This window comes from Mesoplodon bidens (assembly GCF_964165515.1).
Source record: "Mesoplodon bidens genome assembly, chromosome: 6".
NCBI lineage: Eukaryota > Metazoa > Chordata > Mammalia > Artiodactyla > Ziphiidae > Mesoplodon > Mesoplodon bidens.
The window spans coordinates 117,996,903-118,015,735 of record NC_138162.1 but is presented as its reverse complement, the minus strand read 5'-3'; the positions used below and the strand labels follow the sequence as shown (position 1 = coordinate 118,015,735).

General features: G+C 40.9%; 1 protein-coding gene across 1 annotated transcript in view; it reads left to right on the top strand.

The window, feature by feature from the left end:
- The window catches only part of ANXA10 (annexin A10), a gene marked incomplete at both ends in the record, with an annotated part of 72,019 nt that overhangs the window by 11,044 nt on the left and 42,142 nt on the right, over positions 1 to 18,833 (top strand). Inside the window, one exon of the mRNA XM_081237234.1 lies at positions 18,102 to 18,183. Coding sequence (XP_081093360.1) covers positions 18,102 to 18,183 — 82 coding nt within the window. The remainder of the gene's footprint in view (positions 1 to 18,101; positions 18,184 to 18,833) is intronic.

Genomic DNA, 18,833 nt, shown 5'->3' with positions numbered 1-18,833 from the left:
GCATTTATTATGAATTTCTAATATATATGAGAAACATAAAATAAATACAACTGTGAAAATTTAAAAGACTAAAAATTTTAATTTTACAACTCAATGAAATTAGCATTTCTAATTTTATAGAAAATTGATTCTTGAAAATGGTAGCATCCCCTGAAACTCTCAGAAGAAGAATCAAGACCTAAGTGGGGTTACAGGTTGAAGTTAATGGTGATAATGAGGAAGAAGAGGAATAGGATTAATAACTACTACTGATTGACATGATACCTCACCATTCTTCATAAATAACTCAAGTAAACAAAGTACCTTTGTAACTCCACAATGCGTGAATCAGGAGTGCTTAAGTAACTTGCTACATTGTATACAGCAAGGAACAAAGATGATTTGAGACCCAGCCAGCCTGACTCTAGCAAGATAGAAAAGTTCACCAATAAGGGAGGTGAGAGGAGTTCCTAACTTTTACTGGCTACCCTTTATTCTTCACAATGTCCAGAGAAGGTCACTATCAGATGTTTCCTGGGTACAGGCTACATGGTATTTGTCACAGTTTTTCACCAACTTGATAGACGTTTCCTTTCATGCCCCTCCTCTTTTAATGAGGAACATGGTAAACCATGGAGAATAAAGATGCTTCACATAGAGAGATGGAGGGGTTTTAGTCAGCGGCACAGAACACGGACAATTTCATGGAGTTTCTAGGAAGAGTTAGCCCACATTAGGTGGGGGGGCCTCTTAACTCTCCCCTGAGGGGTCCTCAGAAAAACAAAGTTTACCATGAAATCATCGCCATATGAGTATCCCTTTCACATGGACCCCACTGGCGATGGTATAAGCAGATCAATCAAAGGGAAAAAGTATGGATTTACTTGATTACAAATCAAAGATTGAATAATTGAGTTTAATGTAAAATAAAGACAAACCTTTATAATTTGTAGTCAAAATGGCTCGTAGTTGGTTGCAGTTTCCATGGTTAGATAGTTCTTTGGGAATGAAATAAGTACGGACTGAGAAAATCGACAAAGCGGGTAACAGAGCAAAGCAGAATGAAGACTTTCAGTGAAAGATGGGAAGCAAGTCCTAAGAGGTTTTTTAAGTGAATCTCTGACACACTGTTAATTTAACTTTTCTGATTAGATAAATGAATGCACTGTTATTTATACTTTATTTAACAGGTACTTTTGGAAAAAAACACAATTTTTTTCAGGTAGTTAAATTAAACTTGGACTACTTCTCAGAGAGAAAACAATATATACCTTTACTTGATTCCTACTTTGTCCGTTTAAACTCTACAGGGCTAGTTTCCCCTGGGTCCTGTCTTAGTCAGCTCTGGCTGCTGTAAGAAAATTTCATAGGCTGAGGTACCTAAACCAACATTTGTTTCTCAGAGTTCGAAGGCCTACAATGCCACGATCAAGGTGCCAGCAGATCCTGGCCCTGCTGAGGACCGTCTTCCTGGCTCACAGGCCTCCTTCCCACCATGTCCTCACGCGACAGACACTCAGCTCCGGCCTCCTCTTCTTATCAGGATATGAATCCCATCGTGGGGCCCCCGCCCTCAGGACCTCATCCAAATCTAGTCACCTCCCAAAGGCTCCTTCAAACACCTTCACACTGGGGATTAGGGCTTCATCGTATGAATTTGGGGGACACAAACATTCTGCACATAAGAGATCTCATGACTTGGCTTTTGCTCTTTGGTACTTAAATATTCATAAATCACTTCCACTCACAAAAATGTATAGAAATTAAAAATATCTAGATCTGTGCAAGGTAAAAATTTTGAAGATGTTTTTTAATTTTATTTATTTACTTTTTGTTTTTCTTTTGCGGTACACGGGCCTCTCACTGTTGTGGCCTCTCCCGCTGCGGAGCACAGGCTCCGGACGCACAGGCTCAGCGGCCATGGCTCACGGGCCCAGCCGCTCCACAGCATGTGGGATCTTCCCGGACCGGGGCACGAACCCGTGTCCCCTGCATCGGCAGGTGGACTCTCAACCGCTGTGCCACCAGGGAAGCCCTATTTACTTTTTTATTGAAGTATAGTTGATTTACAATGTTGTGTTAATTACTGCTATACAACAAAGTGATTCAGTTATACATATATATATATATATATACAAATTCTTTGTTTTATATTCTTTTCCATTATGGTTTATCATAGGATATTGAATATAGTTCCCTGTGCTCTACAGTAGGACCTTGTTTATCCATTCTATATATAAAAGCAACATTTCTTCTTAATTAAAGCATCTCTCCCTCACCTACTCCTGCCAGCTTCAGGTCAAAACCCTGCATTAGTAAAGAGGATGAGACTGAGTTTTTTATCCTTCTGGGGGTGGCCCCCTCCACCTGTGAGTCCCCTGACTGAGGCACCCAACACCCCCCGGATTGGGGAAGAGTGTGTACGTGGGGGAAAAGTTCAGGAACGCCTTGGGTCTTACTTAACAGGTATTTTAGTCACTGATGCTCTGTGGCCGTAGAAGACGTCTCTCTGGGACCACTGTGGTGTACAGGACACCTCTCGCTGGCAAAAGTTTATTTATCCGCCTGTTCTCGGAGTTCCTATTACTCCCCCTGAAGAAAGATGTGGAGCCAGATCCCTTCAAAATGACTTGTGACGAACGTGTCCTACTTTGGGGCTCCCACTGGGTCCCCAGTACACACGCGCACACCCTACATCCCCACTAGCTCTGGGATGGAATAAACACTTGGAGCTGAGGCATCCCCAGTAAAGCCGTCCTCCTCACATTGGGCAGCTGCTTAGCCAGAGTCTCGGCTTTAGCCTTATTTGCAGTGTGTGTCACTGGGTGCCCAGAACTCTGTGGACATATTCAAGTTCTCCAGGCAGCCCCCTTGTTGAAGACACCCCCACCCTGTACCCTTCACCCCGGTTCCCATGGCAGCACAAGAAGGTCTCAGAACACCCTCACCTCGACCCAAATACTCCCACCTATAATTTCAGAGCTGCTTCATCTCCTCCAGGTTGCTGAGTGGCTAAGATTTACAAAACTGGTTTCTAGAACCTTCTTTGCAACCTCCGCCCAGGTGGTCCACCCTTCACTTTGGAGTGTGGATGCTGCTGGCAGCCACTGTTTTGCCAGAAAATTAGAGCCTCAGGGAAATGGAACTATGAAGGGACCAAAGTTAAAATCCTACAACAGTGTTATATAAACATCTTGACTGTTTGCCACTTTTTCCCTATTGTTTGTCTATCAAATGAATCTCTCTACCAATCTTCACTTTCCAGAAAGAAGATTAATATATGTCTCATGTGGTACAACCCATAACTGATTCGCATCTAACACACCCATATTTTATTTGGTAGAAATTTTCCCTTTAATATAAGACACCATATGAATGTTGATAGATTTTGGTCTCCTCAGCACGTGTTCTCAGGTTTTGTAAAGTATCTGAATACTAGTACTGCTTTACCTCTTACGCTTACATTTCTGTAGCTATTACATTTTTTAAATGAAGAAAAGTAACATAAAAGCATATCAAATGCAATTTAGAGCAGATTATGGCACTGTACTTAAGTGCATACTAGGAAAATTACAGGTGCGTTACCAATGCTTCAAAGTGTAAAAGTAACCAAGTGAGTATTACTTTAAAAAATAAAAGGATTGGATTCCCCCCTTGAGTAGGTGGTTATCATTTCCTGAATGTATCCTGGTATCATTGTGGGGTTTGACAAATAGCTGACAGATTACTTTGAAGATTAAAAAAAGGGGGACACCTTTACCATATAATCAGATGGCCATTAATATTTTCTGAATTTTTCCCTTCCTAAACATTAGATGACTTCTGAGATCTATTCTTCACAATGAGGCCACTTCTTAATTGCTATTTATCAGAACCTTCATCAACTTTTACAAGTAAAAGCATAACAAAATGTAAATCCAAGAACCCAGGTACTCTTGAGAAATTTAAAATTACCTTTAAATACTTTAAACAATTTAAAAGCATTTTATCTATTAGTAAAGTTAATTAATGTCTCCCTGATCTTGGATTCCTTACTATGATGACATCAATGTATTTCATTAAGGAAGTAGAAAGCTGTGAACCAACTGATGTAAAACCAGTCAAGGTACAATGTGGTCCTCTGCCTCCTTCATCCCCAGAGCACATGATGGCCTGAGGCACAACTAATGTCTATAAAGGAATCTTCTAGTAATGGATGTGATTCCATATTTCTACCTTTATTATGATTCCATATTTTTTCCATGTTTATTGTGATGCCATATTTTTTCTTCAATATAATTCTTCGCTTTTGTTTTTTGTGTGTGTTTTTGGGTTTTGGTGTTTGGTTTTGCTTTGTTTTAGATTTATACATCTTCACTCACTGAATGAAATAGAAATGCTTTGCAGGATACTTATTTAAAACAGTTCAGAGCAAAAATTGCCCTAAACAAACTGGCCATTAGTCTAACTCTGTAAAATGTATTAGTCATATGTCTATCAAAATTAATTGCAAAATTCTAAAACTTTTGTTTGGGTTAACTTTCCCTCAATAGAGAAATATAAATTTTCTTCATTTTATAGCTAAACAACTTAATATACGGATTATCCAGCCAAAATTTTATTTAGCTGAGAATTGTTTTTTTAAAAAAACCATATTATCTGTGCTATAAGGCTGCTTTCCACTAGCTATCTATTTTACATTTGGTAGTATTTATAAGTCCATGCCTAGCACAGGGAGATCAGCTCGGTGCCTTGTGACCACCTAAAGGGGTGGGATAGGGAGGGTAGGAGGGAGATGCAAGAGGGAGGAGATATGGGGATATATGTATATGTATAGGTGATTCACTTTGTTATAAAGCAGAAACTAATACAACATTGTAAAGCAATTATACTCCAATAAAGACATTAAAAAAATAAAAATAAAAACATAGGCCCTTCCTGAGACTATACAGATAATTCCAGAACAAAATTTACGATATCTAGAAAACAGGTCACACTGCTTAACACGGATGCTTAATTTGTATTTTCAACATATATTTATAGGTAAAGCTTTACTGTGAACAGTATGTTCATCAGATCAAATGCATGGATGTAATTAAATTTCTGCTTGTTGATACTTGTTTTATAGCTCTTATTAAAAGTAAATGTAAATAAAGCTTGTTTGGAGATTAAAAAAAAGAAAAACATATTCTCTTGCTTTAGTTTATATTAACTCAGAGAAAAGAAAAAATCTCATACCAGCTAGAACCAAGAATTATTATAAAGGTAAAATCTGTTGGGGAAAGAACATCATGATTTTTTTCACAGTAGCCTTTCAGCGTTTTAAAAGGAAGTAAATGGTAGGCCAAAGAAGCCATTCTTTTTCTCATTAACATCTCAAGAACATGCAGTTCACTAGATAACATTATCACTGATTTCTGTTAACGAAAGCTAAAGAATTCTTATCACCAGGAGGCTGTTTCTATTTGTGAAACAGATTATTGGGCTTTGAGAGTGCTGGTTACTAACCTCTAAAACTATCAAATTAGAGGCAAGTGGCTGAGATCCCCAGTCATCTAAGAGCTGCAACCCCATTCCACAGAAATTGTTCTAATAAACCCATGAGATGCAATTCTTCACACATTAAATGTCAACATAATCTCTATCTTAAAAGTGAAATTCAGGACTGCATGTGTTCCTTGAGTTTGAGCTATAGATCCTATGCTGAATTTGCTTCCTAGTTAACCTTTAAAAAGTTGAAGTTATGCTATGCTTTATTCCTCTAGATTATGTTATGGGCATTAAGATATTTTAACTTTTTATAAGGGACATAAACAAATATGAAAGTAGCATTAGGTTTTTGAAATATAACAATAATAATCAACAAAGAGTAAAAAAGAAGCAGCATGAGAGGTAGGATGTACAGGGAAAGCACTGGGTCTAAAGTCAAAACACTATTATTCTGGTCCACCAATCATTAAGCCAATGGTGTTATATAAATATTGAGTCATCAGTTTTTATATGTAATGTAGAAATAAGAACACTTGCCTTGCCTGATACAGCTCTGTTGATAACTTCAAATCAAACAAAGAACGTAAAGGCTCCGTTTAAACTGCAAAGTAGCTATACAGCAAGCAAGAAGTATAGAGCCTCCCTCACCTCAGAAAACCAGGTTTGCAAAATACCCTTACACATTGTCTTATTGGGGACGTGGATATGTTTATTAGATTTAAATGTGATTTCAGGTCTTTTTAAATAATATATTATGGATGAAAATTAACAGAATGTTAGGACACATTATTAATTAGACTATTCATACGTAAGGTTGAGCAGTATTTTTATATCTGCTGCACGATATTTTTATCTTCAAAGATAAGACAAGAGCAGAAGAGACTCTAAGGTATCTCCTATAGAGTGGTACACGAGGAAAAGACAGACTACCAAATATGTAACACATGATTCCATTTGGAAAAATACAATTATATGTAAAGATAGGAAAAGCACAAGAAGAGGATGTGGCAGGTATTTCCTTTTGTTATAGACATTAAATATAATCTGTAGACAATGAGATCATAAATGATGTTTTAACTTTTTGTCAGAGATGTTCTTATTTGCTAACTCGATTATATTGAGTGTAGGTTTATTATTTAATGATTAAAAATTCCCACTTGAATTCCTTCAATGTTCAGAAGGGAGTCTAGCAGTTAGGAACATAGGGGTTGGTTTTTGAAGGCTGTGAGTCTGTTTTGTAAATAAGTTCATTTGTAACTTTTTTTTTTTTTTTAGATTCAGCATGTAAGTGATGTCATGTGATATTTGTCTCTCTCTGTCTGGCTTACTTCACTTCGTATGATAATCTCTAGGACCGTCCATGTTGCTGCAAATGGCATTATTTCATTCTTTTTTTGGCTGAGTAATATTCCACTGTATATGTGTGCCACATCTTCAAAAACAAACTTATGGTTACCAAAAGGGAAACATTGGGGGGAGGGATAAACTAGGAGTTTGGGATTAACATATACATACTATATATAAAATAGATAATCAGGGCTTCCCTGGTGGCGCAGTGGTTGAGAGTCCACCTGCCGATGCAGGGGACACAGGTTCGTGCCCCAGTCCGGGAAGATCCCACATGCCGCGGAGTGGCTGCGCCCATGAGCCATGGCCCCTGAGCCTGTGCGTCTGGAGCCTGTGCTCCAGAGTGGGAGAGGCCACAACAGTGAGAGGCCCGCGTACCACAAAAAAAAAAAAAAAAAAGATAATCAACAAGGATGTACTGTATAGCACAGGGAACTATACTCAATATCCTGTAATAATCTATATGGGGAAAGAATGTAAAAAAGAATGGATACATGTATATGTATAACTTATTCACTTTGCTGTACACCTGAAAGTAACACAACACTGTATATCAACTATACCCCAATATAAACTAAAAAATTAAATTAAAAATAAAGAAAAGAACACGGGGGCTGGAATCAGACCGAGCTGGGTCTGAATCTGGGCACCATCGCTCACTAAGTATGTGATCTACGAACAGAAATTGACCTCTCTAAACCTCGTAGCAATAGTACCAACCTGGCTTGTGTGTATTTTTGATTGTTTAATTCCTTGGAGTTCAGTAGTGTAAATTATCACGATTTGGGGGACATACTGGAAACTCAATGGGTGCTGACTATTGGACTGAGGTACTAATAGTATTGAACTACTTCTGTTCTTCACTTGACTTCCTTGCACTGATTCAGCTTCATTGGGCTGAATCATTCTTATCATGATCTGAAAGGGGTATCTAGGTGGCATCTTTTTCTTTTGCCCTTTCTTTTAAATCACAGTTTGCTGGGTTTAAAACTTTTGACTCCTAAATTGTTTCCTCTGAATTCTGGAAAGACTGATCAAATGCCTTCTAACATTTAATTTTGTGGAAGAGAATTCTGATCCCAGTTTGATTATTTCCCTTGTAAACAAACTTGAATATGTTGTCTCTTAAGTGTTGATTTTTTCATTAATATTCCCCCATACGGATGGTCCCTTTTCATCACAAGAATGTGATTCTTTCATTGCCTGAATTTTTTCTACTTTTTCTTTTATTATTGTTTTTCTTCCATTGTTCTGCTCTCTCCCAGCTGTATACACATTAAATATAATGTCCTAAATTATGTCTCCATATTTTATTGTTTCTTCCATAATTTATAATCTCATCGCCATGTCTTTTTTCCATGTATTCTGAAAGACCCTGGACAGAATTATCAAGTAGCGATAATCTCCTTACAACCCTCCTTAGGTAGCATCAGTCACATGAAATTCTTCTATGATCTTTTACACTATGAAACATATTCTTTCTGGTAACTTCAGTGACTTTCTTGATTTACTTATAGAACAGTAATAACCCATTGCCTTTTATTTATCCAGACCGAATGTTACTTCAAATTTCCTCATTATATCTTATCAAATGCTAACTTCCCCAAAACAGCACCAAAAACACTGCGAGGATGAAGCACATCTAAGGGGAAGGTCTACCTTGATGATCTTCATAGCATCTCAGAGAGGAGGGGGAACAGCAGGATATTTATGAGGTTTGGGGGGCTTGGTTTAAGTGTATCTTTTGATGAGGGGGTGTGGGCCTGACTGGGAATGAGCAAGTTTGTGATGTAAGAGTTTAGGATGGGAGGACACGTGGAAACAAGGATTCCATGGTGACTGTTAATTTTCTGTTGCTGCTATAACAAATTACCACAAGGTAGTGGCTTAAAACAAATGTATTCTCTTACAGTTCTGGAGGTCAGGAATCTGAAAACAGTTTTACCAGGCAAAAGTGGGGCTGTCAGCAGGGCTGGCTCCCCCCGGAGGCTCTGGGAAGGATGGCCTCTTCGGCTTTTCGAGCTGCCAGAAGTCACCCACATCCCTGGACCATGTGTCCCTCCTTGATCTTCACAGCCAGCATTGTGGCATCTTGCTTTCGGCTTCCCGTCACCTTCTTCTCCTGTAGTCAAATCTCCCTCTGGCCCCCTCTCATAAGGGCAGGTGGGATTATATTTACAGCCTCCCAGGTTAATCCAGGATAATCTCTCCATCTCCAAATCCTTCACTTAATCACACCTGCAAAGTCCCCTTTGGCAGGTGAGGTAACATTCGCAGATTCCAGGGTTTAGGAATCGAATATCTTGAGCCTTCAAGAGGAAGCAGTCATTTGACGCCATCGGTTTTACTCCAATGAGGTTGAGTTTTGTAGTCTTCTACTACATATTACTAAGATAAAGTTTACAGTACCTGTTATTAGGATAAAGTTATCATCAATTGCGTCTTCCTACACAACTGTTTCCTCAAAACATACGGTCACGTGAGGGAAGACACTCTTGGATGGTAATCATAAGAGGCTGTGTGGGTGAATCCAGGCTCCTCCATGCTTTTCTTCAACTCCTTGACATCCACCTACTAAGCTGTAAAGATTTTACAGCAACTAATTTAGTAATTGGTTTGTAGTCATAAACGCTTCTGCATCAATCTGAAAATATAACTCAGCCTATCTTAATATCAGTAGCTGTGGTAGACATCAGATCATTAAGGTTTATTTTGATTATATGATAGATACATATTTCCTTTGCAAGTGTAACCCAGATGTAAGCTGCAGTCCTCCTGTCCTTTACGACTCAAATTAAGTTCACAAAAATTCTTCTCCCGGTTACTCCTTCTCCCTAAAGATTCTTATCTGAGGCCAGAGGAACACAGGGAACAAAGATCAGTGGTTCTCTCACTCACTGTAAGCGATGTTTCCGTTCCTTTCTGTTCATGTGGGAGACATCCAGCCAGCCCATGTGTGCTGTCCCGTCTCAGTGGCTGGTGGCCCATCATGGGACAACCCTAACTCCTTCCCTCCTGCAAAACACCATCAATAGAAAGCCATCCCCACCAACACTGTGCCTGGCCCCCGCCACGTCCCATGCCAGCCCCACTCCCCGTGGCCGGCAGCAGACTGGCAGAACCCCGGGGGCTGCCACTCTGTGTACCCAAAAGCCCCACCACGAGGGAGGGGTGGGGACGTGCAGGCAGCAGCTCAGACACTCAGAGGGACTGGCCCACACACACGAGCTGGATAGCTGGCCTCCTGCCCGCTCGAGGACATGGTCTGGGTGTCCTGGATCTGGGGCTGGAGCTGGACGTGCCAACTGCCCTGCCAGGTGCCGGGCCAGGGTGTCTGCTCTGCCTGGCACCGTTCTTGTCCATAGCGGTCACCAAAAGAGACAGAAAACAACGGGGGATCATGATAACGGGGGGGGTCTACACCGGGGTTCTACTGAAGTTCAATATTAGACATTCTGTTCTTAAATGCACTTTGGTGACCCAGCTAATGGGAATCTATTTTTGGCTGTCTTTCTCTAATTTCCTCAATCCCTCCTTCACACACACACACACACACACACACACACACACACACACACACGCCCCTTTCTTGTTCTCTTAGAATTGGTATAAGAAGAAGAACTTATGCTTTTAGGGTTTTGGTTTTACCCACAAGGTCCTTTGCAAATAGAGGTATTTTTCAATTGCAAAGATGAATAAAGGGCCTCAATCGTACATGTTATTTTACATCAGTTTCAGCTCTAAGGGAAAAGGCTCCAGCCAGGGAATTAGATCTGGATTTGAGTGTCAGCTTCACGACACACGACCCGCATGGCTTCAGACAACTTAGCCTCAGAATCTCCTCATCTGTGAAATAAGCTTAGTATCACCAGCTTCACAAGACCGCTGAGGTGATTACCCAGGAAATGCAGGTGAAAATGCCCAGAGCACAGCCTGCTTGTATGAATAATGAATTTTTAAGCTGCTGGATGAGAGCAGACGTCTCTGGATCCATGTATTTTTCTGTTTAGTATTTTATAAACATTCCTAGAGCCCACTGTCTGCCTAAGGCGCTGCCCTAAACGCTCTGAAAAGCAAGAGAAGCAGTGTCCCTGCCCTTCAGAAACTGAAAATTTAGGGGAAAAGGCAAATGCAAACAATGCAAGGCCGTGGTCAACAGAGGTGCAAAGTAAACCACAGGTAATACTCGATAAAACCTGGAAAGACCCCACATAACAGGTGGAATTTGAGTTGAGTCCAGAGTTTGGCTGGAATGAGAGTAATTCTGCATCACTACCCATTCGTGTGACTTGTCATACCATACCTCTCCCAAACTGTTTCCTGGAAATCCAAACATTCTTCCTTTATTCACGAGAACAGTCCAATCTCTAAATTTGCACAACCACTCACGTTCAGGTCCGTTTTCCATAAAACAAAGGACGCCCAGTTAATGAGACTTACTACTCTTGGAAACCTGGTACAACTAGGAATGGATATTTTCTGCTGTGCTCCTGGCACTCGAGCAGGATGTCCTGCAGCTCTGGCACCAGGAAGAGGGTAGACAATTCCTGGGGCGGCAGGTAGGGGGGGTGGTGTCAGGAAGGACTCCCTGCACAGAGGGCCCTGGAGCCATCAGTTAAATCCTGAACAGATGTTCACAGTGGAGTCAGAGGATGCGAGCGTGTGTGGAGATGGGCACTGGTGGAGAACAATCCAAACAGAAGGGACGGAAGGGACAAGGCCACAGAGTCACCCAGGGCTGGGGTGTGGGCTGCGTGTCGTGTATAGGAGCCGAGAGGCTCAGGGCGAGAAAGTAAGACACGAACCCACGCAGTCAGTCAGGGACCAGTCCTGAAGGGCACTGTGCACACTGTTAAAATATCCGATTGAGGCCCACAGTCATCTATTCTCAGTCACGGGAACGAGGTGCCGCGAACACTGAAAATACTCCCGTCAAAACCAACGAGCCAAAGCTCGAACGTCTTTTTCTATTCTATACACTCACGTTTTGCCCAATATATGATATTCTCATCCCGACCCACGACCATATACTCTACTCTGTTGACTGGACGCCACTGCAGTGTCCTCGAGGCTAGCACACTGGGATGTGCTTGTAAACCTAGGTGCTCCCGGGGATGTTTCTTTCATGTGAAAATCAACCACCCCGTGGGCCAGAGCAGAAAACAGAGAAGCACTGCTCTGGGCAGGATGGACTTAGGCAGAGAAGGACACAGGACGTGTCTGATCTTGGGAAGGACCATTCTGGCTGAGGGAACAGCTCGTTGGGTGCGACCCGGGGGAAGGGGTACAGGGGGCAGTAGCAGAGGTTAAGACAAGGGGGCCCTGGGGAAGGTACTGTGGGGAGAGGACGGACGGGGCTGGACTGCAGGACACACTCGTGGAAGATGAGAGAGGGGCGGTTAACACACTGGTTACTCAACCCCTAGGGCTGGTCACGCTGAAGCCACTGAAACCGTTCAGGAAGCTCTTGTCAGACAGAAGTCAAAGGAGAGTGGGGTTCAGGGCGTTTGGAGATCCAGGGACCAGTGCCCCAAAGGTGAGAATGTGCCCTACGGAAACGGAGGCCCAGGACTTCTGTAGGGTTTCCTCACAGGGCTCCAAAAACCCTCAGTTCACTAGAAATCTAAGAATCTCCATTACACCGAAACAAAGCTGAATTATTCGCTGAAACCCACATGCTGGCAGGTGCCCAGTCAGTGCAGCTGATATTTCAAAGTCCAAAGTGTTTAGGTTCTCAGGTTGTCGGGATGAGGGTGACTTAAAAGCCAGATGAGAGAAAGGACTACAATGTGGGTGTTGAATAAGAAGCAACATAGGTTTATGGACCCCGGGCCCCTGGGTCACTATGAATAAATGAAATATGCATTATCCATGTACCTGCTGATATGAGATGAGGAACTTGTTTTTATCAACTTCATGAGCCATCTATACGTGACTTTTCCAGTCTGTATTCAGTTCCAGACAATAATTTTGAAATTCTTCTGTCAGTTAAAGAAATCCGTTCATTATTTACTCAGGGGGTAGATTCTGGAACCAATTCTAAATCTACAAATCACTCGTGACCTCCTGCAAAGTGAGTTCATGACGCAGTTTATTCTGTCATTTAAAAAGGGAGTGTTGGGCCTCCCTGGTGGCGCAGTGGTTGAGAGTCCGCCTGCCGATGCAGGGGATACGGGTTCGTGCCCCGGTCTGGGAGGATCCCATATGCCGCGGAGCGGCTGGGCCCGTGAGCCATGGCCGCTGGGCCTGCGCATCCGGAGCCTGTGCTCCGCAACAGGAGAGGCCACAACAGTGAGAGGCCCGCATACCGCAAAAAGAAAAAAAAAAAAAAAAAAAAAGGGAGTGTTTTTTATTCCTCTGTCAAGACCTAAATTCACAAATGACTAGAAGCAAAGATTATATTTTGATTCCCTTGTGGTGAGAATTCAAATGGAAATGACAGACACTGGAACTTATTTTGCCTGCGACAAGTGACACTATTTCTAAATCTGACCATTTTCAAGGTAAAAAAATAATTCTATCAAATACATACTATTTTCATGTCACATTGGAAAGTGTCCCCTTTTTCGAAATTTCCATTCTGCTCTAAGATGTGAACAAATTGGGAACACGTACATTAAAAAGGACTTTGCTTTCCAAGGTGCACACACTGAGAGATACCTGACACAACAGTCTCTTACTCTTTCCAACGGTTACACTAACGTGACTGGGTTACCTCAGAACTTCGTAAGTTGCATTTCACTCGGTCGACAAGCAAACCGCATTCATCCAGGACACAGAGTTTGCTTCAGTGCCGGTGTGCGCGATGCCTGCTAGAGGTTCTGCATCAGCCACGCCTGCAGCCTCTATCGCTTCTCTTGGTTTCCTTCTTTGTGTGGCTGTAGAGTGGAACTCCAAAAATCAGATTATTGCACGCTCTTGCTTAAAACAACACTCGATGTCCCTTGGTAATCACGTGACAGCTCACCTCTGTCTTTCCTTCTCGCCCGAGTCACTGTCAAGCCAGACGTGCCCCATTAACTAGGCCCATCTTGCACCCCACACCCTCTTCTCCAGGACAATTCTCATCTGTCTGATTCGTTTGTCTCTCTTCACTCTTCCTAATACAAACAATAAATATGATCAGTATAATGACTTCAAGAATCTGCTTAGTTCGTGTACATTCTGTATTTGTAAAACAAAAACAAAAAGAAAGTTTATCGTATTAATTATATGTAAAGCCAGGTCATTTGACCAAAAACTCTCATTAATGAATTTCTTTAAAGCAATCATTTAACTTAAGTGACATCACCAGTGAATGAGAACATTTTTAAAAGATGTCTCACTGCATAGAAAATCACACATAGTTTTCATGTACCCTCTGCAGACAAGGGACATAAAATATAACTAGAAGGATAAGGAATGAAGCCACAGAACAACTACTTGTACGGCAGCAGATTATAAAACAATATTGTACTTGACACAGGCAAAGCCCCAACTTTAAGAACTGTATGAACAAATGAACTTATCTATGAAATAAAACCGGACTCATAGACATAGAGAACAGACTTGTGGTTGCCAAGGGGGAGGTGAGGTGGGGGAGGGATGGACTCGGGGTTTGGGATTAGCAGACGCAAACTAGTACACACAGGATGGATAAACAACAAGGTCCTACTGTAGAGCACAGGGAACTCTATTCAATATCCTGAGATGAACCATAATGGAAAAGAATATAAAAAAGAATGTATATATATGTATAACTGAGTCACTTTAATGTACAGCAGAAATCAACACAACATTGTAAATCAATGGTACTTCAATAATAAAAAAAAAAAAAAAGAGGGGCTTCCCTGGTGGCACAGTGGTTGGGGGTCCGCCTGCCGATGCAGGGGACGCGGGTTCATGCCCCGGTCTGGGAGGATCCCACATGCCGCAGAGCGGCTGGGCCCGTGAGCCATGGCCGCTGGGCCTGCGTGTCCAGAGACTGTGCTCCGCAACAGGAGAGGCCACAACAGTGAGAGGCCCGTGTACCGCAAAAAAAAAAAAAAAGAACTGTATCAAATAGAAAAATGTAAGATACTGATGAAAAATAAAAGGGCAACGAGTGGTAGGGAAGTTTAAGAAGCTCTCAGTGTAGACTGACGTCATCAGGGAGCCTGGTGTTGAGTGTGAGGATACACAGAATGCGGCCAAGCACAAAATTGGAAAACAGTCCAAAGAAAATAGAGGAATACATACCTACAGGTACATTGTAATCACTTGAAAAAAGTTTTATGACCCAAAGCAATTAATCAATCAATTAATTTTTTCAAATAATTGTTTAATTCAGGGGACAAAGTTAAAACTGGTAACTGAACTGTTTCCATAGCTTAACTGGTCAGTTCAGTCAAAATGGTCCCTGACGGACTGTGATTGTCAGGGACAATGTTGGTCAGAGGTACAAACTCCCGGTTTTGAGGTGACCAAGTCCTGGGATGTCAAGTACAGCACGGTGGCTCCAGTTTTCTTTTTTTTTCTTTTTTTTTTTGAATTTTATTTATTTTTTTATATAGCATGTTCTTATTAGGTATCCATTTTATACATATTAGTGTATATATGTCAATCCCAATCTCCCAATTTATCACATGCAGTTTTCAACACTGTCTTATATACAGGAAAGCTGCTAGGAGCATAGGTCTCAAATGTCCTCATCAGGAAAAAGGGACATGCAAGGTGAGGGGTGTGTTACCTCACCTTACTGTGGGGATCACTTCACAGTGTACACGTGGATCAAGTCACATTGTGCACCTTAAACTTGCACAATGTTACATGTCAATTATATCCCAATGAAACTGGAAAAATATGACCATTAAAAGACAAAGTCAGCATCCCAATGAGAAAATAAGTAAAAGGAACACTAAATACATGTCTTACATGGAATAATGTTGCTCACTTGAGCTTAACTGAAGTATAATTGACATAATGAATGAATGAATATAATGATTTAATACGCTATATAAATGGGCATGAATGACAAATACTATAAAACTATTTCCTGAATTACTGAACATTCACAATGTTTTTTAAAAAAAACATTTTTAGTGTATTCGTTTAAGGCCAATTGATAAGGAGATCATTTTAAGTGGCAAAGGATATTGGAACTGTAATAAATAAATAAATAAATAACTTTTGCATTATACTGTAAAAATACATTGTAGTCTATATAAGGATTAAAAAAACTGTGAAGAAAAAAACTGCGGACTCTTATTTCACATACAAATTGTGCCTGATAAATCACTATAGACAGTTCTAACTTTATGTATAACTTTCAGAGCTTCTTTTTTTTTTTCTATCTTTCATTTGTTTTTTTGTGCAAAAGGTAAACAGTTTCATTTTGTAGCACATACTCCAGTAGAAAATTGGGGGATCCTAGCCCGGCCAGGAATTAAATGTTCTGTTTTGTGATGGACATTTCCACACTCGGTGCTGAAATTGCCTAGATAACTTACACATATTTAACAATATGTCCCATTGTTTTCAAATACATTTTCTCTTTTATACTTTAAAACAGTCCTTTGGTTGAGAGCACACAGCAAGACTAAGGTCACCAGGCATTGAATGTACTGCCCCTCCAGACTTGTCCAAACAAGCCTTCTAACTCCTGAAACAGGGAACTAAAGTATCTCTTTCCCATGCCTCAAAAAACCTTTAATATTTCCAATGAAAAAAAAAAAAAAACAGAAAAAGCTACACAGACAAAAAGGATTTAGTAAAAGGCAGTGATGAATAGCAGAAAAGAAATTTTACATTTAAAGGCATGGCTCTTCTTTCAAAAGTTTAAATCTTAAATTTCTCTAGGGTTATAAGATTCAAAACAAAATGACTGAGGTGAGGAGAACTCAATCAGGAAATTTATTTTAGAATCTGATCTCTTAACTTAATTTAGTAAATATAAGAAGAATCATAGTCTATTTTCCTAATAGAATCTCAGCCAATGAGACTGGCTAGTGAATAAAGGAGATAAAATTCATGATGTCTCCTAATAAATACCTTCTAGAATCAAGGGTTGACTCAAGAGAACTTAGTCTCCGGATCATTGCCAATAAGCTTGAAATATTAGAAGCAAATTGGACATTGGTTTGTGAACACAGGCACGGGCATCATAAGATGCAAACTGTGTTTGTATTTTAATTACATATGTCTGTCCGTCTAGGATTTAAGAAGAATGTTTCACTAACTTGGTTGTACTTCTACGTACGAAAGTATGTCCATATTACAACTACTCTACGGTTTCCAGTCTACTTCAAACAGGCAGCTTCCTGCTTATTAACATCAGTCAAGTGGAATACGAATGGAATTGAATTCTTAGTTTTAACTCAAGTGAACAGTTTTCTTAATCCCCCAAAAATCTTTTCATAGATATTTTGGCACTGGTATATGCATATTTCTTGGACTAGAAGTTAGGTCCAGTCTTTTGCTCATCAATTAATTAATTTTCTGCTGTTAGACGATGGGCCCTGGAAAACTTCACCTTCTGGAGAAGAGCTCGGTGAACCTGCCTGCTGAAGGCCTGGAGACCCGTTTTCTACAGGAAGACATTTTTCCCAATGTGTCTGGGCAAACTCACGACACACAGGGGAGAGCCCCCCTTCTTAATACACGTTGGTGGTCTGAGTGCCATCCTACAGAGCCCAGTCCCGCTGGCTCTCTCTCAAATAAGAGACTGGAAGCCTCACCTATGTCTTCTGCCATTTTATTACTAGCACGAGGGAGAACTTAAACAGAGAATCATCAGGAGTTCATGTCTTCCTCTGTAGCTGCGGGCTTTGCCAAAAATCTCTGCCCCATCTGCATCATGAATCCCTAATCCAAATTCAAATGTGTCAATTTCCTCTAATATGATTTCAGGGCCCCTGAATTGTTAAAAAAAAAAAAAAAAGCTGTGGTGGTTAACTGCCACTTATAACTCATTTAAATGGGATGAATCCACACAATTCATCTCTTTTCAGTTTCTATAAAATTGTCTCCAATTCCTAAGAAAATGCTTACTGTTAACTAAGAAGACATGTATTTATTTGATTCTTACACTTTTCTACTATTAGTTCTAGTTTCTCAGTTTCCTAGATGAACAATAGATGCCAATGCAGGAGAAGCCAATAGACTATAAGGAACACAATTAAATCTCTGCAATTGACATACAATTAACACATCTGTTTAATAGACCTGTGTGTATGTCTTACAGTAATTCAAACATATAGAATGTACTTTTGTTTTTATTTATCTAAAACAATGTTGAAACCTTTGGTGTGCATTAGTGTAATCCCTTTCTCTCTGACTCTCCCCATCAGGTGCAGGGAACCATCTTCCCAGCTCCCAGTTTCAACCCCATGATGGACGCCCAAATGCTAGGGGGAGCACTCCAGGGATTTGGTAAGGCTGGTGATTTCTAGCACCTTTCTTGGTCATTTTCTCGCAATTGCAGATCTGATCTTGACATGTTTTTGCCTTAGATTCTTAAATGCCTAACAACTAAATGAAATTCCAAACCAAAAAACTTAATCTGGGATAAACATCCTTTTTTCGCCCTTGTTTGTTTTCTAGCCTGTTTCCTTTGAGAATTCCATGTCCAGCCAAATCAGACTTCCTGCTGCTTCCCCAGGGGATCTGCTTTTCCACATCCCTGCAAACTGGCCCAGTAATCCCCCTGCCTGGAAGGCTATATTCTTCTCCCATCTACTTGGAATTCAAATTCTGTTCCTTCAGGAATCCCTTCAATTGAGCCTTCCTCTTTGAACTCTTCTTTGCCCTCCAAACTCATCAGTCATCCCAAGCCCAGCACCTGCTTCTGCACTGTCCTGCCTCTGACCCCACCTCCACCAGGCCTGTCCCCGCCCACACCCGTCACCTGCTGACTGGCCTCTGAGCTCCCAGGGCGGGAGGCTGGGTCAGGTGGTTGTAAGTGCATGTCCAGTCAATGAACTAGAGTTTAGGAAAGAAATGTAGAGAGAAGTGGGAAATTGTTGAGTTCTTTTTAAAAAGATTTAATCTTTAAGATATGATATGGAGCTGTTAAACATCCA